Source organism: Rana temporaria, chromosome 4 (genome assembly GCF_905171775.1).
Source record: "Rana temporaria chromosome 4, aRanTem1.1, whole genome shotgun sequence".
In the NCBI taxonomy this organism is placed as follows: domain Eukaryota; kingdom Metazoa; phylum Chordata; class Amphibia; order Anura; family Ranidae; genus Rana; species Rana temporaria.
This window is the reverse complement of record NC_053492.1, coordinates 210,417,298-210,441,157: the sequence shown is the minus strand read 5'-3', so window position 1 is coordinate 210,441,157 and position 23,860 is coordinate 210,417,298. Positions and strand designations below refer to the sequence as shown.

Here is a 23,860-nt window from a genome sequence, read left to right as displayed (position 1 = left end):
GAACTCCTCTTTAAGAAGTGGAACGTTTAGGGATCTCTTGATACCAAGCCATAGTCAGGCAGACCAAGAAAGTTTGCAGACACAACAGCCAGAAGAATTGTTTGGGGTACAAAGAAAAACTCACAAGTAATCTCAGGAAAAATACAGGAGACATGATGGCAAGCTATCCTTGCTATCTGGGATGTTACCAGTTCTCCAAGGGTATGCAAATGTTTGAGCACAACTGTATATTAAGATTCAGATCTAATACATTATTGAAATCATCAATATGCACTGTGGGAACATCATGTATACAAGGACTGAATAAATCAATTAAGTACATTAGGTGAGTATGGAAGTGGTGCATTGACATTTGCAATAATACAGGAAATATTGTAAAGGGAGGCATGCAGAAATATATATCTGCTTTGAGAATCTATTTTGACCTATTTTCATGGGGAAGGAAGGTTTATGTGGATTCAGACGCTAACACTCTTGAAATAGTAGATGTGGAAAGAATGATATATGAGTTTATATTGAGGTTTATTCAGCAGTGCACATTCCAATGCCCAGTTCCACATTAGAATGCCTACTTCCAGATGTTTCTTTAGAGAAATGGAGTACCTTAGGCATAATATATGTATCCGACTTATATGGGGTGACTAATATAAAACCTTTAGCACAACTAGTATCAGATCCTCCAATCAGACTTTTATAAATACCTCCGCATAGCACATATACTACATTCCATGTCTCCATCCATGCTTCCCTTTGACAATTTTACATTTCCCACCCCTCGTAAAGGTGTACCCCTATTCTATAATTTACTCCAAGACAAACTTACCTTTTTTTTAAATCCTCCTCTTACTCTAAATGAGAACTTGATTTAAACAACTCTAAAGCCCTGTACACATGATCGGTTTGTCTGATGAAATATACCAATGGACCATTTTCATCGGACAAACCGATTGTGTGTGGACATCGGTTTGTTTTCCATCAGTGAAAAAAAATAAAATATGTTTTAAAATGTTCCTATGGATAAAAAACTGATAGAAAAAAAAACGATCGTCTGTGTGGAACTCCATTGGAGAAAAATCCACGCATGCTCAGAATCAAGTCGACGCATGCTCGGAAGCATTGAACTTTATTTTTCTCAACACATCGTAGTGTTTTACGTCACCGCGTTGGACACGGTCGGATTTTTGACTGATGGTGTGTAGGCAAGACTGATGAAAGTCAGCTTCATCGGATATCCGACGAAAAAATCCATCGGATTAGATTCCATCAGATAATCGATCGTGTGTACAGGGCATTACACATTGTCTCAATGGCATTATGCATTTAAAACAATCTACAAAGCCTCTTATTGTGTTAATCATTGGTAATTAATGCAGAAAATAGCTCTGCTTTGGTACCTCACGCCCTACAGAATTTAAATTGTTTTTCCATCCCAACCTTCTCAGTGTTGGAGAAATTGTGTCTCTATAGGTCATATTATGCACACATTTTGGGAGTGTAAGCATATTACTATTTTTTTAAATAAAATGTTCAGTGTTATCTCTGACATTATGGGCATCATTATTCAACCTTAGTGATTTTAAATCTAGGAATAGAGAAATGTCCTTAGGACAGTCACGTTATTGTTACTCATATTTTACCAGCAGCTAAATTACTTATTATGAGAGGCTGGAAGTCCAACCGCTCACCAAACCCCTCAGAAGTTATTGAGCTAGTACATACCAACAAATCTTTCGAGAAACTTTTGGTCACCGAGCGTGGTACCAGAACAAACTTTGAAAATCTAGAGGCCGTCTGGAATGCATGGCTTATAACTAGTTAATATTGATATTAGTATATCTTTGGCACATTCCCTGTCAGACCCAATGTTTGTTCATCTGTTTAAAAGTTTATTTGCATCCTTGTTATTTTTACTCTGCTGGCCAATAGAAATAAAGCAACATTGATATGGTATGACAATAGATTATACCTGGCAATCAATATTGAGTATTAAGTATATTGTCCTTTGTGACTTTTGTATCTATATTTTGTACTGCTATATTCTTATAAAAAAAAAAAAAAAAAAAAAAAAGTTTATGGAGACTTGGGTACTTCCCCAGGGGACATGTATCAATGCTAAAAAAGTTTTTAATATGGCATTTTTTTCAGGAGCAGTGACTTTAATAATGCTTAAAGTGACAGACAAAAAATGTAATATTCCTTTAACCACTTCCAGACCTTAGGTGTTTTTCAGATTTGGTGTTTGCAAGACTAAAACCATTTTTTCTGCTAGAAAATTACTTAAAACCCCCAAACATTATATATATTTTTTTCTAACACCCTATAGAATAAAATAGTGGTCATTGCAATACTTTTTGTCACACCGTATTTGCGCAGCGGTCTTACAAGCGCACTTTTTTTGGAAAAAATTCATTTTTTTGAATTAAAAAATAAGACAACAATAAATTTGGCCCAATTTTTTTATATATTGTGAAAGATAATGTTACGCCGAGTAAAATGATATCCAACATGTCACGCTTAAAAATTGCGCCCGCTCGTGGCATGGCGTCAAACTTTTACCCTTTTACCCCGTCGATAGGCGACGTTTAAAAAATTCTATAGGTTGCAATTTTTGAGCTACAGAGTAGCTCTAGGGCTAGAATTATTGCTCTCGCTCTAACGATCGCGGCGATACCTCACTTGTGTGATTTGAACACCGCTTTCATATGCGGGCGCTACTCATATGCAAGCTCGTCGGGACGGGGCGCTTTAAAAACATTTTTTTTTTGTTTTCTTATTTATTTTTATTTATTTTATTACTTTTTACACTGAAAAAAAAAATTGATCACTTTTATTCCTATTATAAGGAATGTAAACATCCCTTGTAATAGAAAAAAGCATGACAGGTCCTCTTAAATATGAGATCTGGGGTCAAAAAGACCTCAGATCTCATAATTAGACTAAAATACAAGAAAAAAATAAAAAATTGAAAGTGTCATTTTTTCAAATGACAAAAAAAAAATGTTTCTTTAAGAGGCTGGGCGGGACTGACGTTTTGACGTCACTTCCGCTCAGCAGAGCTATGGGGACGGGCGAAGGAGATTTTTCCTTCAGTCTCGTCCCCAGTCAGCAGCCGAACGCACCCGATCTCCTCCGCCGCTACCGACGGCTCCGGTAAGCGGCGGAGGGCGCGGGAGAGCGGCGGGAGGGGGGCCCCTCTCCCGCCACCGATAACGGCGATCTCGCGGCTAATCCACTGCGGAGACCAACAGGAGACGTTCCCCATGACTGAGACATTTCTAATATTGTACCTACACATAAGAAAGATAGTAGAATAGGAAAATTACAGAACAGTGAGTTTAACTAGTTCCAGTCTGGGCCTTTTATGGTACGTTTTGTTCACATGCAATAAGCCCCCCACCCCCAGCCCCCAACAACCACAGCCAAGGGTTTGTCGGGAAGAGACCCACCCTCCCATGTTGAGGGCATGTGGCCTGGTATGGTTCAGGAGGGGGGCTCGCTCGTCCACCCCTTTCCTAACCTGTTAGGCTGCATGACCAGATAAGGGTCTGCTATGGATTCTGGGGGGGACCCCACACTGTTTCTTTTACATTTTGGCATGAGGTTTCCCTCCAAATCCAAATCCAAATCAGAACCGTTAGCACATCCATAGTATCACTAGTTATCACATGACCTCTGTTTGATCAGTTTCTAATAGGAAAGCAGGGGGCAGGCAGGATTGTATTTTACATAAAGGAGGCAATGCAGAGAGAAGTCCTGGGGGCTACCTAGTACCAGTAGCTTTTTTTTGTGGAAATGGACTGTTGCATAGCATGGGTTGTCCGCACCTGGGGCAAGCCAAGTATTTTGCACCCCCTCATCTGGTGACCCACTCTGGAGGGATCTATATAATTGTCTGTCTCAAGTGCATTTAGATCTATAGTTTATGTAGGTCTAATTGGAAGGTGAGCACACACTCTGTTGGGGCAAAGATGCATGATTGTGATTGCTTCAGGATCCACAGGTGCATACATATGACTTAAAGCTTATTTGAGTGAAGTGGGACATTCTTCTACACTTGTGTAGATGACTATCTATTTGGAGTATTTTCTTTGGACTTGTTTTTGGACTTTCTCTGTGATTATCCATATATAACCCATGCACACTGTGGGGCATAAATATATTCAATATTTATATTATTATTTATGTTATACATGAACACTGTGTTAGCAGGTCAGTAGTGTGTTTATTACACAGTATACAGTTTTGATCATAGGGATTTTAATAACTTTTAGTTCTCATCTATCACTTACAGCACAGTGTAGTAGCTCAATATTGGTGTTATTTTTTGCTGCTGGTGTTTTTGTGATTAGGTGACACCTCACATTATTATTCTTTATTTTATACTTCAAATAGACTTGTGTTAGCAGCACAGCACTGCTTTTATATTGTTGTCATTTTAATGTAATGCTGATAAAAAAAGCAGAATGAAGGATTGCACACAGACAGAGGTGGCTGATCCATTCCATTGTAATTGCAGCAGGCAGGCAGCCTAGGTGCAGTGTACAGCCTTGACATGAATGGCTGTATGCTGATGTACTCATGTTAATGATTGCATCGCTGCACACAGGTGCAGCAGTGTACAGCCATTGATGTCAGTGACAGACCGTACATTGCTCCTGGGTTGTCTGGATACCTTGATGGAGGAAATGTAACTCCAATTATACTGAATGGGCTCATGCAAGCTGCGTGAAAAAACCCAGCCTCCTTTGTACAGTGAGGGAAACAGATAAAGAACAATCAATTCATCTTGTACTGTGATACCAGCAATGTTTATATAAAAATAAAGTGAGCAGAGGTTAAGATGGATGGATGGACAGACATACTGCATTCTTTTCTCCCTGTCAGAGTCTCTGTAAGAAACATGAAATCTGCTAACAGAAAGAAATCTGTGTTATGCCCCGCTGTGGATTGTTACCTAAAGCCTTGCTGGTGTTACAATGCAGCATTGAAAAAAAAAAGATCTTGTTCTATGGTCCCCCTGCTGTTAACCCTGTGTTTCTCACACTGTAGAAACCTGTTCTCTCTATTCTGTCAGAAGCTGCTTCTCTGCCCTTTAGACTAAGTAAAAAAACAAAAACTCACATGAATAATTGCTGGCAAGGGCTGAGCCTGGAATTGGTCTGCCCCTTGAATGCTGTCCCCCTTTTCAGGCTAGGCCCTTTCTTCTCTCTCCCACATGCTCCAGCTTCCAGCACCTTCTCCTGTTAGCTTACAATTCAAATAAGCCAGCCTGGGGAAGGGGCAAATTCTACTGCAGCCCCCATTGGCTCTCTTTCTTCCTTTTTCCGGCAAGCTCCCTCTCACCCCCTTCCCTTTGAAGAAAGATGGGCTGCATGGTCGAGTCGCCAGAAGAAAGCCATTAATACACAAATGCAACAAAGTATCCTGCTTACAATACGCCAAACAGCACAGAGACAAGCCTTAAACCTTCTGGCACAAAGTCATTTGGAGTGGTGAGACCAAAATTTAGATTTTTGGCAACAATCATAAACGCTACATTTGGAGAGGAGTCAACAAGGCCTATCATGAAAGGTACACCATTTTCACTGTGAAACGCGGAGGTAGATCGCTGATGTTTTGGGGATGTGTGAGCTACAAAGGCACAGGAAATTTGGTCAAAATTGTTGGCAAGATGAATGCAGTATGTTATCAAAAAATACTGGAGGAACATTTGCATTCATCAGCCAGGAAGCTGCGCATGGTATGTACTTGGACATTCTAACATTACAATCATCCAAAACACAAGGCCAAGTCGACCTGTCATTGGCTACAGCAGAATAAGCTAAAGGTTCTGGAGTGGCCATCTCAGTCTCCTGACCTCAATATCATTGAGCCACTCTGGAGAGATCTGCAGTTCATGCAAGACAGCCCAAGAATTTACTGGAACTGGAGGCTTTTTGCCAAGAGGAATGGGCAGCTTTACCATCTGAGAAGATAAAGAGCCTCATCCACAAATACCACAAAAGACTTTAAGCTGTCATTGATGTTAAAGAGTGTAAAACACGGTATTAAGAACTGTGGTATGTAAACTTTTGATCAGGGTCATTTGGGTAGTTTCTGTTGCCATTATGTTTTAAAAAGAGTAAACACCGTTGATTGATAATAAATGTCTTCAGCCAAACAGTAACCATGAGTGAAAGAAAAGTTTTTTATGTTATCATTCATATTCTCAAAAAAATGGCCAAGAAATGTAAACTTATGAGCACAACTGTATCTAGCTATGGACTTAATTGTGGATATTCCTTTCTCAATAGGACACACTGTCATCTGGGTCACTATAGACAGCTTTATTAAAATGGCACTTTTCATTCCACTTGCAGAACTTCCCTCTTCTAAATTGCTGACATCCTTATTCATATTGGAAAAATTCCATAACATAGCCCAGAACATTGTCTCAGACAAAGGTATACTGTTTGTTGGTACTTACATTTTGGAAAGCATTGTGAACCCTGATTAGCACCAGCCTGTCCTTTTCTTCTGCTCACCACCCCCAAACTAATGGACTGAGTGGATGAATCAGATACTGGAGACATATCTCCACTGCTTTGTTTCAGACAAACAAATTGAATGGCCTACAGCCTTGCCCTGGGCGGAGTTTGCCTATAACAGCTGGCCTCAGTTTTGCACAGGGACACGGCCGTCACTATGATGGGACCGGGTGGTACCATAAGTACCAGGCGGCACTTTTAGGGGGGCGGCATACTGATGCCCGCCAGCCAGCCCGTTCTGCCTGCTCCGCTGCCTGTGAGGACATTAGCAGAGGGGGGGAGCAGTCAGCGAGTGAGCGGGCAGGTCCCGCTGCCTGCGAGGAGCCCGGCGTCGCTGCCTGGTGCCGCTTCTTTTAGTGGTGACACAGGAGCAGGCAGGCAGAACACTCAAAGTGGCGGGGGGAAGCAGTTAGCGAGTGACCTGGGCAGGCGCCGCTGCCTGTGAGGAGCCCGGTGTAGCAGGAAATGCTGCTGTCACAGGACACAGGAGCGGGCGGGCAGAACACTTAAAAGGGGGGAGCAGTCAGCATGTGAGCGGCAGGGGAGCAGAGAGATGATGTCATCTCTCACCGCCCGCCCTGCATCACCGCAGTTCTGTCCTCACTGTGCAGCTGCAGGCAGCATAGAGATTACAACATCTCTCTGCTGCCTGCCTTTATTCTGGAACACAGAAAGTGACAACCCACAACGTGTGGCAGGTGATGTCATGGCAATCCGCAACGTGTGGCAGATGGCAAGTGACAATCCGCAACGTGTGGCAAGTGATGTGGCATGTGACCAATCCGCAACGTGTGGCAGGTGAAGTCTTTACAAGTGACAATCGGCAATGTGTGGCAGGTGATGTCATGACCAATCCGCAACGCATGGCAGGTGGCAATCCGCAACGTGTGGCAGATGGCAATCCGCAATGTGTGGCAGGTGGCAAGTGACAATCGGCAACGTGTGGCAAGTGATGTGGCACATGACCATCCGCAACGTGTGGCAGGTGACGTTGTGGCAATCCACAGAGTGTGGCAGGTGACGTGGCAAGTGACAACCTGCAACATGTGGCATGTGATGTGGCATGTGATGTGGCAAATGGCAACCCACAACGTGTGGCAGGTGATGTAAGTGACCATCCGCAATATGTGGCAAGTGACAATCGGCAATGTGTGGCAGGTGACGTAAGTGACCATCCGCAACGTGTGACAATCCGCAAAGTTTGGCAGGTAACGTAAGTGACCATACGCAACTTGTGGCAAGTGACAATCCGCAACGTGTGGCAAGTGACAATCCACAACGTGTAGCAGGTGACGTTGTAGCAAGTGGCAATCCGCAGTGTGTGGCAGGTGACGTGGCAAGTGACAAACTGCTGCGTGTGGCAGGTGGCGTTCCCGTAATGTGTGGCAGGTGGCAATCCGCAACGCGTGGCAGGTGGCAATCCTCAACGTGTGGCAGGTGGCAATCCGCAATGTGGCAGGTGGCAAGTGACAATCCGCAATGTGTGGCAAGTGATGTGGCACGTGACTATCCGCAACGTGTGGCAGGTGACGTCTTTGCAAGTGCCAATCCGCAACGTGTGGCAGGTGACGTTGTGGCAATCCGCAGCGTGTGGCAGGTGATGTGGCAAATGACAATCCGCAACATGTGGCATGTGATGTGGCAAATGACAACCGCAACGTGTGGCAGGTGACGTAAGTGACCATCCGCAACGTGTGGCAAGTGACAATCAGCAACCTGTGGCAGGTGATGTAAGTGACCATCCGCAACGTGTGACAATCCGCAACGTGTGGCAGGTGACAATCCTCAATGTGTAGCAGGTGACGTTGTAGCAAATGTCGGTAATCCGCAGCGTGTGGCAGCTGACATTGTGGCAAGTGGCAATCCACAGCGTGTGGCAGGTGACGTGGCAAGTGACAAACTGCTACGTGTGGCATGTGGCAAATGACAACCCGCAATGTGTGGCAGGTAACGTAAGTGACCATACGCAACATGTGGCAAGTGACAAACCGCAACGTGTGCAGGTCACAATCCGCAACCTGTGACATGAGAGCCTGAGAGGGACTTGCCTTGCCCAGCCCTGATTAACCACTTAAGGACCAAAAGGATTTTCCCACTTAATGACCAGGCCATTTTTTGCAATACGACACTGTGTCGCTTAAACTGACTATTGCAAGGTCTGACACTGTACCCAAATAAAATTTATGTCCTTTTTCCCCACAAATAGAGCTTTCTTTTGGTGATATTTGATAACCTCTGCGGTTTTTATTTTTTTGTGCTATAAACAACAAAACAACGACAATTAAAAAAATATGTATATTTTTTTAACTTTTTGCTATAATACATATCCAAAAAATGTATAAAAGAAAATGTCTTCATCAGTTTAGGCCAATATGTATTCTTCTACATATTTTTGGTACCAAAAAAAACCACAATTAGCGTACATTGATTAGTTTTCGCAAAAGTCATTGTGACCGCCGGCAATGCACCTTTATACTCCTGGTTACATGTATAGAGCCCTGACAGGTCCTTTTATATGCCTATATGCATGTATAGAGCTATAACAGGTCCTCTTTACACATGTATAGAGCCATGACAGTCCCTCTTTATACATCTATAGAGCCATGACAGGCCCTCGTTATACTCCTTTATACATATATAGAGCCATGAAAGGTCCTCTTTATATTCCTTTACATGTAAAGAGTCATGACAGGTCCTCTATATACATGTATAGAGCCATTAAGGTTCTCTTTATACTCCTACGTACATGTATAGAACAATGACAGGCCCTCGTTATACTCCTTTATACATGTATAGAGCCATGGCAGGTCCTCTTTATACATGTATAGAGCCATGACAGGTCCTCGTTATACTCCTTTATACATGTATAGAGCCATGGCAGGTCCTCTATATACTCTTATATACATGTATAGAGCCATGACAGGTCCTCTTTATACTCCTATATACATGTAGACCGCCATGATCGGTCCTCTTTTTATATTTCTATATACATGTATAGAGCCATGACATGTCCTTCTACACTCCTATACACATGTATAGAGCCATAACACGTCCTTTTACACTCATTTACACATGTATAGAGCCATGACAGGTCCTCTTTATACTCCTATATACATATATAGAGACATGACGTGTCCCCTTTAGTTATCATGATCCAAAATAATGAATGTGGGGGCCTTTTGAGTGAGTAAGTAACTTGTATAGCGCAAAAAATGCGAACTTAATCGCCTCAAGGCGCTTTGGTGGGCGTGGGTTTTTTTTGGGGGGGGGAGGGGCAGCATTTCATTCTTGGTCCCAGGCAGCACAATGTTTTGTAAGTGGAGTTGATCCATGCTATCCCAAAGAAAGTGTGCTACCAGGTGCAAAAAATATGTCACACAAAACCTCACGTATGACTTGATCAAAGGCAAGGGTTAAATCAAAAAGGGAATGAATAAATGGAAGGTGCTGCAATTAAGTGGTTTAGTTAGAATAGTAAACTAATAAAGAATGTGAAAAGGAATATATATTAATGCGCAACCTGAAAGTCGCATATCTCAGTGACTAATGTGACACACAAAAATGAATTAGATTGATGTGATATATAAAGAAATAAATATATAAATTAATTCCAAGAAATTAGGTGAAAGTGATTGGAAGGAACAAACAGCAATGTTATTGCAATAAACCTTCAGCACTAGTGATAAAAGATCATTTAAAGTCCATAAAATACACCAAATGGTCTTATAAAGACCTCAAGAGTCCATATAGATAAAAATAAAACCACAAATAAATAAAACCAAAAAAGCAAACAAATGAAGTCCGCAGAAGGTCTAATACTATGACAAATAGGTTGTAGATTTTCATTCAAACAGGCAAGGTAACAGAACTGTAAATCTTCACAACTAGATGCTTCTTTCACATAAGGTAGATAAGTGGCTGCTTACCGAAACAGATGGACCCCCATTACAGAGGTCAAATCAGCTCAGCACACACAGGACGGTTCGTCTGGCTCCAAAGCATGAAGATCAATCCCCAGCAGCTGACAGCCTTTGGTTGTCTTCCCAGGAAAAAAGGTTAAATCACTGGAATCCTTGGTGTGCATACACCATTTCCTCTCAGGACAGCAGAGGGGGTGTTCAATAAGCAATAGGTATGGTGGTAAGAAAAATAAATAACTTCATGGTGCGGTATGAAAACACTTGCCCTTTATGAAATGAGCAGGATGCTGACATCCAAAAAAGTTAAAAGAACACAATCTAAAAACAAACTCCCAGTGTCTCAGCTCACGCCTGACCAGCTGGTGTGTAATGATGTCAGAGTGCTTAGCTCCACCCGACGCTGCTTTTCTTCATATGAGGCGTTTACTGGGAAAGGAGGCACAATGTCTTGGGCCGGTGATCTGACGAGATGGTTCCTGTAAGGACTGCACAGGCGCAATCCTTGCCGACGGAAATCACCGAACCTCCAGGGCGACGTGGAATTTGAGGTAAGTGGCCAGTCTACCTCATGTCCTCGCTTTGCTCGGATGGCTCGCTACGCTCTCTCGGCCTCCTGGCTCTTTTTTTAACATCCTCCAATCCATGGGGATGTTAAGGAATGAGCCTGGATGCCGGCCAAGGTTCAGAGATTTCCGTCGGCAAGGATTGCGCCTGCGCAGTCTTTACAGGAACCATCTCAATAGAGGAACCATACCGACAAGTCACCGGCACTGCACAGATATCTCTCCTTTCTACTTTGTCTAGGGCTCCCATCCTAAGATCTGTTTATTTGCTTTACAGCTCTCCCACTTAAAAAACAACTTGCCGATTACCTTCCATCCCATGCACCACCTCAGTTTAAGGTCAGGGAACAGGTCTGGCTCTTTACAAGAAGTTTGACCCTCAAGGTTCCCACTCTGGTTTCCAGAGTCATTGATTCATATACAGTTGTTCAATAGATGCTTCAGATTGCAACTTCCTACTGTCATGAGAATTCTTTCTTTCATTCTTATTTATTTATTTATCTTAAAAGAAAAATAACTGTTGCCATAGGGGAATGTTCAATAAGGAACCAGTGCATCAAATGTTCATGCTTGAGTGAGATGAGGGAGATATAAGTCCACTGTGAGCTCATGAATAGGATGCATCTTGTAATGATACTTTTTTATTGCAAGGCAAACCAACAAATTGTGATTTTCTTTGCTTCTGCTGAATAAATGCACAAACATTTGCCCATTCTGTAGATTATTCCACAATTTATCAATCAATATTGCCTAGATTCCTAAACATATGTCTCCATAAATGTATGTGAATCTAAAATCTCTCAGTAAATCTCCTGATCCAATCCTTGCTAACGTTTAGTAGAGTATTCAACAATTCTGTTTTAGAGTCTCTCAGGTTTTCATATTCCTTTCTTAGTGATAAGCCAGCTAAAAAGCTCAAAATTAGGTCTAAAAACATTGTGGAATTCTGTGAACTTAAATAACAAGTACATTATTACATTTATAAAATAATGTGCCTTTATAAAGGTGTATGGTGAAAGTCTTGCATTGTTTCTGTTTTCAGATCTGTTTCTCCTAAATACCAGTGATAGCAGCAAGAGAGGTTTCCCCTTGAGCTCATTAATGAAATGCAATTTTCTGTTCTTTGACCTCCAAGTGTTCATTTTATGTTTATTTGTTTTCCCTTTGGAATTAGGCTTGGTTTTCTAGTGTTTATTTTATGTCACTTTAGTGACCCCCCTGGACATTCCTTTCAGAGTATGAATTTTATTGAAAATCTTAGCATTTTTTTTTCTCCCTATTGCCTTATGCTCAAATTTGTAAGTCTTTTACAGGTCTTTGTATTTTTATATTAAAGACATTCATTATTTGACAGTTTCATTGTAATGGTGGTTATAGATGAACTATGTACCTTTCTGTGAGACCCTTTAATGTGCTACACTTGCCTTGTGGATTTTATTTGTTTAAAGATCATTCTTTATAAAAAAAAAAAAAAAACACTGCTAGAGAAAATGCATGTTTTTATTAAAAAAGACACAATTCTCCAATTTACAATGTAACCTAATAATATAAAATAATACTAAGAAAAACTGACAATTTCAGCCTATTACTTTTTCTGATACATGCAACATCATCATACCTTTACTTTCCAATTCACTTTTAAATTTTTAGATGATTTGTAAAATTACCGTACCTGTTTATCCATGGCCTTGTTCAGAGAATGCTTTCTATATATTCAATACATCAACATAGATTATTTATTACAAATCCAACATAAGTCAACTAATAATTGGTTAAAAACAAAGCCATGTCAGATCCTGCACTGTGTGACATGACTTTTTATTTAGTAATAAAAACTACATCAGACCAGCTACTTGTGTGGCATGGCTTTGTTGATAAATAAAGTTATGATACTGATATGACATGTGTATCAGCAAAGCCATGTGATTATGAAAGGGGTTGTAAAGGTACAATCCTTATTTCTTCTGAGAAATCCTCACTTTCTGTTCTTCTATCTGTAACTCCACACAGTAATGCGAGGCTTTCTCCCTGGTGTGGAGTGTTGTGCTCGCCCCCTCCCTTGGATTACAGGAGAGTCAGGATGCCCACTAACACACAGCTCATTTCTCTATCTGCAACGTAGAGAGCGTCCTGACTCTCCTGTAGTCCAAGGGAGGGGGCGAGCACGATACTCCACACCAGGGAGAAAGCCTTGAATTACTGTGTGGAGTTACAGACAGAAGAACAGGAAGTGAGGATTTCTCAAAAGAAATAAGGACATTTAAAAGCAAAATGGAAGGATGAGGTAAGTGAAGGAGGACTGCACTAAGGTAAAGGAAGCTATTTAGGAAAAAAAGATTGTACCTTTACAACCCCTTTAAGTCAGAGCTGACAAGCCTGACATGGTGATCAATGGCTTTTGTTAATAAACAAAGCCCATGATCACAATGCTTATCACATTATTATTATACAGGATTTATATAGTGCCAACAATTTGAGCAGAGCTTTACAATGTGAGGGCAGACAGTGCAGTTACAATACAGGAGGAACCAGAGAGCTTTGTTTCACAACAAAGACATATGGTATCAGAACTACCATGGTAATCGCATTCCTTTGTTTATAAACAAAGTCATATGATTGTCTTCTAAGGCCTCATTTCCACTGGCGTTTTTACAGCCTCGTTTTTGAGCGTTTTTTACAGCTTAAAAACGCCTGTCCATGTTATTCTATGGCTTCATACCCACATAGGCGTTTTTGAGCTGCAAATGGCATAGGCGTTTTTGAGCTGTAAAAAAAACGCGGGACCAGCGCGTTCTGTGGCTCCTAAAACAGAGCTGTAAAAACGTCCGACGTTTAAAAACGCGCGCAAACGCGCACAAACGCTACTGCGGCTTTTCTGAGCTCCAGACTTTTCCCAGCTAAAATGTCATTGGTCACTGCAGCATCTGTAAACACAGGAAATTCCTGTGTGGACACTTAATTACCCAGGAGTGCTTTGCACAGCCGTGTGCTTTGTGGAGAGAGAAAGAGAGAACAGAGAAGATGGCAAATGCAGTGTCCCAGCTCTCCTTAATCACTGCAGTCCAGGCACATCCAGAATTATGGGATGTTGCACATCCCCTTCATGGAGACCATGTGAAGACAGTGTCTTTATGGGAAGACATCTGCGCAGCTCTCTGCCCTGGTTGGGAAGACATTGAAGATACCAGTGAGAGAAAAGAGATATGTAAGTTTATTTTACTTGAATGCATAATCTGTAGTTTAACCACTTGCCACCGCACCTTGCATTGTCCACGGCACAGCACCCCGCATCGGTCCAGGCACCCCGCATCAGCCCCGGTACCCCGCATCGTCCCCGGCACAGCACCCCGCATCGGTCCAGGCACCCCACATCGGCCCCGGTACCCCGCAGCGGCCCCAGCATGGCACCCTGCATCGGCCCCGGTACCCCGCAGCGGCCCCAGCATGGCACCCTGCATCGGCCCCGGTACCCCGCAGCGGCCCCAGCATGGCACCCTGCATCGGCCCCGGTACCCCGCATCGTCCCCGGCACAGCACCCCGCATCGGTCCAGGCACCCCACATCGGCCCCGGTACCCCGCAGCGGCCCCAGCATGGCACCCTGCATCGGCCCCGGTACCCCGCAGCGGCCCCAGCATGGCACCCTGCATCGGCCCCTGTACCCCGCAGCGGCCCCAGCATGGCACCCTGCATCGGCCCCGGTACCCCGCAGCGGCCCCGGCACAGCACCCCGCATCGGTCCAGGCACCCCGCATCGGCCCCGGTACCCCGCAGCGGCCCCAGCATGGCACCCTGCATCGGCCCCGGTACCCCGCAGCGGCCCCAGCATGGCACCCTGCATCGGCCCCTGTACCCCGCAGCGGCCCCAGCATGGCACCCTGCATCGGCCCCGGTACCCCGCAGCGGCCCCAGCATGGCACCCTGCATCGGCCCCTGTACCCCGCAGCGGCCCCAGCATGGCACCCTGCATCGGCCCTGGTACCCCGTGGTTATTGTAAATGATGATTGCCTAAAAAAAATTTTTTTTCTTTTTTTAGTTAAAACATTGCATCGTAGGTGGAAGTCCCTACGAGATCGAGTCCGTAGGGACATCACCGATGAGGACAGGGCATCCAAAAGTGGAGCACCAGCCCCTGTGAAGAAACCTCACATCTACCACAGAGAGCTCATGTTTCTGCGGGAAAATATGAGAAATAGCAGCAGACCGTAAGTTTTCTTTTTTTTTTTTATAGATTTGCCTATGTACAATATTGTATGTCACTGTATTTGCCCAGCGGTCTTTCAAATCCAGCGAAAATATTTTTTTTTTCAATGAGAAAAAAAATAGTCAAGTTAATCCCTTTTTTTTTTTTTTTTTTTTTATGTGAAAGATGATTTTACACCATGAGAATCATGATCCATCTTCTAATCCAAACAAATTTGATTCTCATTTTAGCCAGAATCGTGCAGCTCTAATGTACATTGCTTTTCAGGTGGTATTCTCCATGGCTATTGATTATGTTTATACATTTTGTATTATCTGCAGGACAACCTCAAATATTGAAAGGGAGGTTGCAGGAGATTCCCTCCAACAATCAAACAGCCCCATAGGAGGCGAAGTAAACGAGTCACCGAATCTGGATGCAAGTGAATGCCCAGATGAGGTAACTGCTTATGTCTGCCTGTCTATCTCTTTGTCGGTCTGTCCATGTACATGTCAATTATAAATTTTCGTGTAATTTTGCAGGATTCCAGGCCAATGGATGTGGTCACGACTGGTAGTCGGGAGGCTGCTGAACCGAGGGGTCGTGGTGGTGTCCGTGGTCGTGGTCGTGGCCGTGGGCGTGGACGTCAGCCGAGGGGAGCCTCTAATACTGAGGGGGATGAAGATTTGGTAACACTGCTGAAGGAAGTGCGGCAGGAGAGGCGCAATGTAGATACGTTTTTGGACCCCAACAATCCTCGCACCACCTTCTGCCGCAGCCTCTACCCCATCCTGGAGGACATTGGGGGAGAAGAAGAGAAGCTTTGCATGGATCGCATATATGCAGTAACGCGAGAATTTCGCTTTTGCAAACTAACTGGTAGGCCGCCACCTATAGGCGATCTATGCAATGCTTCTTTTCCTCCCCCAATGGCCTCTGGCACCTCAGCAGTGCTACCATCCCCCTCTCTATATCATCCCACTCACCAGAGACAACAACAACCCACCCCATCGCAGTCCCAATCTGGTGATTTCACACCTGCCACCTCCTCCCATTTTCCATCCCCGTATCCTGCACCCCGCCACCAGCAGGATTATTGGAATGAGCGCCAGGCCCAATTCCTACCCCGTCCTGAATCCACACATCCCCATGGAGATCAAGTCTCCACCGCCACCTATCACCATCTCTAATTGATTTTTTTTTTATTTTTTCAAATAAACATAGTTTTTGACCTGTAAATAAAAGTGTTCAATTGTCTTTTATATGATGCAAAATAGCACTCCTTTGCCCTCTGCCTTCAGACGGGCGTATGCTAGCCCTTTTTGGGCTGAGCATACTCCCGCCTGAAGGCAGAGGGCAAAGGACTGAAAAAGGGCTAGCATACGCTTGCCAAGATGCAGAGAGCAAAGGACTCCTTTGCCCTCTGCCTTCAGACGGGCGTATGCTAGCCCTTTTTGGGCTGAGCATACTCACGCCTGAAGGCAGAGGGCAAAGGACTGAAAAAGGGCTAGCATACGCTTGCCAAGATGCAGAGAGCAAAGGACTCCTTTGCCCTCTGCCTTCAGACGGGAGTAAGCTTGGCCTTTGCCCTCTGCCTTAAGGCAAGCATATGCTAAGTACTCAAAAAAGCATAGCATACGCTTGTCAGCAGGAAAAATGGACATATGAACAGTTTTTTGTGTTAGACAAATGTTTTTATTTCCCCCCAAAAAAAAGAAAGTTATACTGTATACATCTTTATTCAAAATTTAGCTCCATCTGTACAGAAGTTGGCTGTATTGGAATCAATGTGTCTTCAAATTTTGGCTTTCACACAAAATCATTCTGCCATGACACCTCTCCTTCTGGGGATTCAAAAAATGCAGCAAATTGGTTGCGAATGCTCATGACCCTTGCCGTTGAGCGTAGGTCCATAAATTGCACCCTCTGTGATTGTTGACTGGGCTCCGGTTCAACGTTGCTGTTGTCATTGTCCCTAAGATAATTATGGAGAACACAGCAAGCCAGAACCACTTTAATGGCGTTCTCTACATCAAGGTGGATGCTTGTTAGCAACACGCGCCATTTAGCTGTGCACACCCCGAATGCACATTCCACAACGCGGCGTGCACGGCTGAGTCTGTAATTGTAGACTTTTTGCTGCCGGTTGAGACCATAGCCGCTGTATGGCCTCATGAGGTTTTCGGCCAAACCAAAGGCCTCGTCTGCCACCATAACTAGAGGCAAACTGGGTTCCTCAGTGCAGGGTAGAGGCCTGCTTTCGGGGATGTTCAATTGTCCCGCATGAATACGGCGTCCAAAGGTCGACTCTCGAAAAATACGGGCGTCACCTTGGCTGCCATAAGCTCCCACATCCACTAAAAGAAATTTGAGGTTTGCATCTGACAATGCCAGTAGGACCACGGAAAAATATTTCTTGTAGTTGTAATATGAGGATCCTGAGTGCGGAGGCTTCCTCACCCTGATGTGTTTCCCATCAAGGGCACCTATGCAATTTGGGAACTGTGTCTTCTCCCAAAATGTGTCAACAACAGATTCCCAGATCTCCTCTGTGGGCTCTGGCATGACGACGTTATGCAATTCCTCCCATATTGCCACACATGTTTCCTTCACGACTCTGGAAACAGTTGTTACACCAAGAAGAAAGTAATGGTGTAAGGTTGCATAACTCTGTCCAGTTGCAAGGTATCTAAGAAAAACAAAAAATGGACATATTGAAAAAAAATATAAATAAAAATAAGTCCTAAATCTAACCTAATCATAACCCTAAACCTTAACCCTATCCTCTATCACAGAACCCTAAACCCGAATCATAACTAACCTCTATACAATAACCCTAACCCTATCCCCTAACCCTATCCCAGAACTCTAACCCCTAACCCTAACCCTATCCCAGAACTCAAATCCCCTAATCCTAACCCAATCACCTAATCCTGAACCTCTATCCTATAGCGCACTGACACCTAGTGCGCAAGTCTGGCTGCTGTGTATACACAGCGCTCTCTCGTGGTGATGTCACAGCCTTGTGTATGTGTAGAGCTGAGCCGGGTGTCAGTAACGGGATAGACGAGTGCGAGGAGGGGAGGAGTGCAGAGACGGCGCTGCTCAGTCAGTCACTGGGGAATGCAGATTTTTAGTGGAGCCGGTGCAATAGAAGTGTATGGGAGCAATCTGTGCTCCTCTCCTTCTTAGGCACAATACACAGAGCAGCCTAAAACTGAAGTGTCTTCCGCCCAGTTCCTGACATTCATCCTGGGCACTGACTAGCTGGGGGGGGGGGGTTTGCCGCAGGTCCCGTGTATAAGGATAAACATAGTTCCTGGGTCTGTAAACCTGCTGTGCCCATTTTAAGGGATTCACACCATCCCTATGCTCAGTTCTGGGGTCTGTACACCTGCTGTGCCCATAATGAGGAGTTCCCAATGATAAGCTGCACTGATGGAGGTTGCACACTATATATCCAGCCTAGAGCACACAATAGTCAGTGGCGCCGTACTGATGGCCCCACCACCTCCAGGCTCAGTGACTGCCCCCCCCCCAAAAAAATGGTAGCAATCAAAAATAGGTGTGGTATACATGGGCATGAAAAAGAGGGTGGGGTCAGGGGTAGAGCCAAAGGGGGGCGCAAAATGAGGTTTCGCCTAGGGTGTCAAAAATCCTTGCACCAGCCCTGCCCCTAACCCTATCCCAGAACCATAATCCCTTACCATAACCTGTATCCAAGAACCCTAACCCTATCCCAGAACCCTAACCCTATCCCCTAACCCTATCACCTAACAATATCGCCTAACCCTATCACCTAACCGTAACCCATATGTGTTTTGCACTTACCTGAGTGTCACTAAGAGCCGTTCCTCCGGTGAAATCGAGTTGCGCATTGCAGTGTCCATCCTGGTCAGCCTCGGTCTGAGCCTCTCCAACAAGTCGTCAAATCGTGCCACTGACATTCTAGTGAAGTTACTAAATTTGTTGGGATAGATACGCAATTCTGAATAAAGATTATGAAAATAGCCCGTTGAGACCCGATGGGAGACCATAGGATGCACCCAATATCGATGCCGTCTCCTGCTTCTCTCCTCCTCCTGTCTCCTCCGTTGCCTCCGCAAGGCAATCAGAATGATCGCCTCATCGACTTTTTGCAGGACGGGATCCATATTTCTCCTCAAAATTGACAAGATGCCAAAAATTACTAGCAACTGAAATATGCTGTCTCCTCTCTCACTATCTCTCTCTCTCTCCAAACAAAATGGCTCCGACACATGCTCTGTTATGTTTTCTGATGCATTGTGGGATATTTGGGAGTGTTTTGGGAGTGTTTATAGCCTAGAGATTTTTTTTTTAAAAAAAACGCTGCCTAACGCTAGCGTTAAAAAACGCGCACAAACGCGCGCAAACGCGCACAAACGCGCGCAAACGCGCATGAAAAAACGCGGTAAATTTCGCGTTTTTAACGCGAATTTTTCCAGGCATACCTAAAACGTCAGTGGAAATGAAGCCTGCACGCCGCGTTGTGGAATGTGCATTCGGGGTGTGCACAGCTAAATGGCGCGTGTTGCTAACAAGCATCCACCTTGATGTAGAGAACGCCATTAAAGTGGTTCTGGCTTGCTGTGTTCTCCATAATTATCTTAGGGACAATGACAACAGCAACGTTGAACCGGAGCCCAGTCAACAATCACAGAGGGTGCAATTTATGGACCTACGCTCAACGGCAAGGGTCATGAGCATTCGCAACCAATTTGCTGCATTTTTTGAATCCCCAGAAGGAGAGGTGTCATGGCAGAATGATTTTGTGTGAAAGCCAAAATTTGAAGACACATTGATTCCAATACAGCCAACTTCTGTACAGATGGAGCTAAATTTTGAATAAAGATGTATACAGTATAACTTTCTTTTTTTTGGGGGGAAATAAAAACATTTGTCTAACACAAAAAACTGTTCATATGTCCATTTTTCCTGCTGACAAGCGTATGCTATGCTTTTTTGAGTACTTAGCATATGCTTGCCTTAAGGCAGAGGGCAAAGGCCAAGCTTACTCCCGTCTGAAGGCAGAGGGCAAAGGAGTCCTTTGCTCTCTGCATCTTGGCAAGCGTATGCTAGCCCTTTTTCAGTCCTTTGCCCTCTGCCTTCAGGCGTGAGTATGCTCAGCCCAAAAAGGGCTAGCATACGCCCGTCTGAAGGCAGAGGGCAAAGGAGTCCTTTGCTCTCTGCATCTTGGCAAGCGTATGCTAGCCCTTTTTCAGTCCTTTGCCCTCTGCCTTCAGGCGGGAGTATGCTCAGCCCAAAAAGGGCTAGCATACGCCCGTCTGAAGGCAGAGGGCAAAGGAGTGCTATTTTGCATCATATAAAAGACAATTGAACACTTTTATTTACAGGTCAAAAACTATGTTTATTTGAAAAAATAAAAAAAAAATCAATTAGAGATGGTGATAGGTGGCGGTGGAGACTTGATCTCCATGGGGATGTGTGGATTCAGGACGGGGTAGGAATTGGGCCTGGCGCTCATTCCAATAATCCTGCTGGTGGCGGGGTGCAGGATACGGGGATGGAAAATGGGAGGAGGTGGCAGGTGTGAAATCACCAGATTGGGACTGCGATGGGGTGGGTTGTTGTTGTCTCTGGTGAGTGGGATGATATAGAGAGGGGGATGGTAGCACTGCTGAGGTGCCAGAGGCCATTGGGGGAGGAAAAGAAGCATTGCATAGATCGCCTATAGGTGGCGGCCTACCAGTTAGTTTGCAAAAGCGAAATTCTCGCGTTACTGCATATATGCGATCCATGCAAAGCTTCTCTTCTTCTCCCCCAATGTCCTCCAGGATGGGGTAGAGGCTGCGGCAGAAGGTGGTGCGAGGATTGTTGGGGTCCAAAAACGTATCTACATTGCGCCTCTCCTGCCGCACTTCCTTCAGCAGTGTTACCAAATCTTCATCCCCCTCAGTATTAGAGGCTCCCCTCGGCTGACGTCCACGCCCACGGCCACGACCACGACCACGGACACCACCACGACCCCTCGGTTCAGCAGCCTCCCGACTACCAGTCGTGACCACATCCATTGGCCTGGAATCCTGCAAAATTACACGAAAATTTATAATTGACATGTACATGGACAGACCGACAAAGAGATAGACAGGCAGACATAAGCAGTTACCTCATCTGGGCATTCACTTGCATCCAGATTCGGTGACTCGTTTACTTCGCCTCCTATGGGGCTGTTTGATTGTTGGAGGGAATCTCCTGCAACCTCCCTTTCAATATTTGAGGTTGTCCTGCAGATAATACAAAATGTATAAACATAATCAATAGCCATGGAGAATACCACCTGAAAAGCAATGTACATTAGAGCTGCACGATTCTGGCTAAAATGAGAATCAAATTTGTTTGGATTAGAAGATGGATCATGATTCTCATGGTGTAAAATCATCTTTCACAAAAAAAAAAAAAAAAAAAAATAGGGATTAACTTGACTATTTTTTTTCTCATTGAAAAAAAAAATATTTTCGCTGGATTTGAAAGACCGCTGGGCAAATACAGTGACATACAATATTGTACATAGGCAAATCTATAAAAAAAAAAAAGAAAACTTACGGTCTGCTGCTATTTCTCATATTTTCCCGCAGAAACATGAGCTCTCTGTGGTAGATGTGAGGTTTCTTCACAGGGGCTGGTGCTCCACTTTTGGATGCCCTGTCCTCATCGGTGATGTCCCTACGGACTCGATCTCGTAGGGACTTCCACCTACGATGCAATGTTTTAACTAAAAAAAGAAAAAAAAATTTTTTTAGGCAATCATCATTTACAATAACCACGGGGTACCGGGGCCGATGCAGGGTGCCATGCTGGGGCCGCTGCGGGGTACAGGGGCCGATGCAGGGTGCCATGCTGGGGCCGCTGCGGGGTACCGGGGCCGATGCAGGGTGCCATGCTGGGGCCGCTGCGGGGTACAGGGGCCGATGCAGGGTGCCATGCTGGGGCCGCTGCGGGGTACCGGGGCCGATGCAGGGTGCCATGCTGGGGCCGCTGCGGGGTACCGGGGCCGATGTGGGGTGCCTGGACCGATGCGGGGTGCTGTGCCGGGGCCGCTGCGGGGTACCGGGGCCGATGCAGGGTGCCATGCTGGGGCCGCTGCGGGGTACAGGGGCCGATGCAGGGTGCCATGCTGGGGCCGCTGCGGGGTACCGGGGCCGATGCAGGGTGCCATGCTGGGGCCGCTGCGGGGTACCGGGGCCGATGTGGGGTGCCTGGACCGATGCGGGGTGCTGTGCCGGGGCCGATGCGGGGTACCGGGGCCGATGCAGGGTGCCATGCTGGGGCCGCTGCGGGGTACCGGGGCCGATGCAGGGTGCCATGCTGGGGCCGCTGCGGGGTACCGGGGCCGATGCAGGGTGCCATGCTGGGGCCGCTGCGGGGTACCGGGGCCGATGTGGGGTGCCTGGACCGATGCGGGGTGCTGTGCCGGGGACGATGCGGGGTACCGGGGCTGATGCGGGGTGCCTGGACCGATGCGGGGTGCTGTGCCGTGGACAATGCAAGGTGCGGTGGCAAGTGGTTAAACTACAGATTATGCATTCAAGTAAAATAAACTTACATATCTCTTTTCTCTCACTGGTATCTTCAATGTCTTCCCAACCAGGGCAGAGAGCTGCGCAGATGTCTTCCCATAAAGACACTGTCTTCACATGGTCTCCATGAAGGGGATGTGCAACATCCCATAATTCTGGATGTGCCTGGACTGCAGTGATTAAGGAGAGCTGGGACACTGCATTTGCCATCTTCTCTGTTCTCTCTTTCTCTCTCCACAAAGCACACGGCTGTGCAAAGCACTCCTGGGTAATTAAGTGTCCACACAGGAATTTCCTGTGTTTACAGATGCTGCAGTGACCAATGACATTTTAGCTGGGAAAAGTCTGGAGCTCAGAAAAGCCGCAGTAGCGTTTGTGCGCGTTTGCGCGCGTTTTTAAACGTCGGACGTTTTTACAGCTCTGTTTTAGGAGCCACAGAACGCGCTGGTCCCGCGTTTTTTTTACAGCTCAAAAACGCCTATGCCATTTGCAGCTCAAAAACGCCTATGTGGGTATGAAGCCATAGAATAACATGGACAGGCGTTTTTAAGCTGTAAAAAACGCTCAAAAACGAGGCTGTAAAAACGCCAGTGGAAATGAGGCCTAATAACTTAACTGATGATTATATGTTTTTGTTTATAAATACAGTACATTTAGGATTATTGTTGGGGTTAGAGCTGTCATGGCTAGGGCTACTATTTAGGTTACGGTCAGCATTAGGGTTAGAGTAAATATTTTGCTGCAAATGAACAGGGCCTAATTCAAATGAGCTTTTCCAGTCTTCAGGAGTCATTTAAAGCACCGCGCACCCTTAAAAATCACTGGGAAAAAAATCTTATTTTCACCTTTCCCATTGACTTAAAGCGGAGGTTCACCCTAAAAAACATCTATATACCATTAAATCCAGCATACGTCCGACAGCTACAGTATGCTGGTATTATTATTTTTTTCGCTGTATATACCGTTTTATCATTTTTTTTCTTTTCTCACTCCCGCGGGGAATAGGCGTTCTTATGAAGAGGCGTAGATGATTGACGTGCGCATAAGGCGTGTTCCGAAAATAGCCGGACTGGGACTCGGCTCTATACGGCGCCTGTGCACAGACTAG

General features: G+C 45.1%; 4 protein-coding genes across 4 annotated transcripts in view; 2 read left to right on the top strand and 2 right to left on the bottom strand.

Annotated features, from left to right (window-relative positions):
• The window catches only part of CSMD1 (CUB and Sushi multiple domains 1), an 833,985-nt gene that overhangs the window by 777,373 nt on the left and 32,752 nt on the right, over positions 1-23,860 (top strand). The window lies entirely within an intron of this gene.
• On the top strand, positions 13,723-16,447 carry LOC120936965. The gene is made up of 4 exons (XM_040349810.1): positions 13,723-14,215; positions 15,047-15,215; positions 15,535-15,652; positions 15,736-16,447. The coding sequence occupies exons 1-4, from the start codon at positions 14,032-14,034 to the stop codon at positions 16,381-16,383; spliced, it is 1,119 nt and encodes a 372-aa protein (XP_040205744.1). The 5' UTR covers positions 13,723-14,031; the 3' UTR covers positions 16,384-16,447.
• LOC120936964 (protein ALP1-like) lies at positions 16,865-19,588 on the bottom strand. The gene is made up of 2 exons (XM_040349809.1): positions 19,025-19,588; positions 16,865-17,882 (listed from the first exon to the last, which is right to left on the bottom strand). The coding sequence occupies exons 1-2, from the start codon at positions 19,345-19,347 to the stop codon at positions 17,003-17,005; spliced, it is 1,203 nt and encodes a 400-aa protein (XP_040205743.1). The 5' UTR covers positions 19,348-19,588; the 3' UTR covers positions 16,865-17,002.
• Positions 20,553-23,272, bottom strand: LOC120936966. Its single transcript, XM_040349811.1, has 4 exons — positions 22,779-23,272; positions 21,779-21,947; positions 21,342-21,459; positions 20,553-21,258 (listed from the first exon to the last, which is right to left on the bottom strand). The coding sequence occupies exons 1-4, from the start codon at positions 22,960-22,962 to the stop codon at positions 20,611-20,613; spliced, it is 1,119 nt and encodes a 372-aa protein (XP_040205745.1). The 5' UTR covers positions 22,963-23,272; the 3' UTR covers positions 20,553-20,610.

Excerpts from the sequence above, each read along its gene's own strand:
- LOC120936965 (XM_040349810.1), top strand. The coding sequence starts at position 14,032 with ATGGCAAATGCAGTGTCCCAGCTCTCCTTAATCACTGCAGTCCAGGCA. Across the intron at positions 14,216-15,046 it reads CAGTGAGAGAAAAGAGATAT|TTAAAACATTGCATCGTAGG; the intron begins GTAAGTTTATTT and ends TTCTTTTTTTAG. Across the intron at positions 15,216-15,534 it reads ATGAGAAATAGCAGCAGACC|GACAACCTCAAATATTGAAA; the intron begins GTAAGTTTTCTT and ends TATTATCTGCAG.
- LOC120936964 (XM_040349809.1), bottom strand. The coding sequence starts at position 19,347 with ATGGATCCCGTCCTGCAAAAAGTCGATGAGGCGATCATTCTGATTGCC. Across the intron at positions 17,883-19,024 it reads CGGCTCTTAGTGACACTCAG|ATACCTTGCAACTGGACAGA; the intron begins GTAAGTGCAAAA and ends TGTTTTTCTTAG.
- LOC120936966 (XM_040349811.1), bottom strand. The coding sequence starts at position 22,962 with ATGGCAAATGCAGTGTCCCAGCTCTCCTTAATCACTGCAGTCCAGGCA. Across the intron at positions 21,460-21,778 it reads ATGAGAAATAGCAGCAGACC|GACAACCTCAAATATTGAAA; the intron begins GTAAGTTTTCTT and ends TATTATCTGCAG. Across the intron at positions 21,259-21,341 it reads CAAGTGAATGCCCAGATGAG|GATTCCAGGCCAATGGATGT; the intron begins GTAACTGCTTAT and ends GTAATTTTGCAG.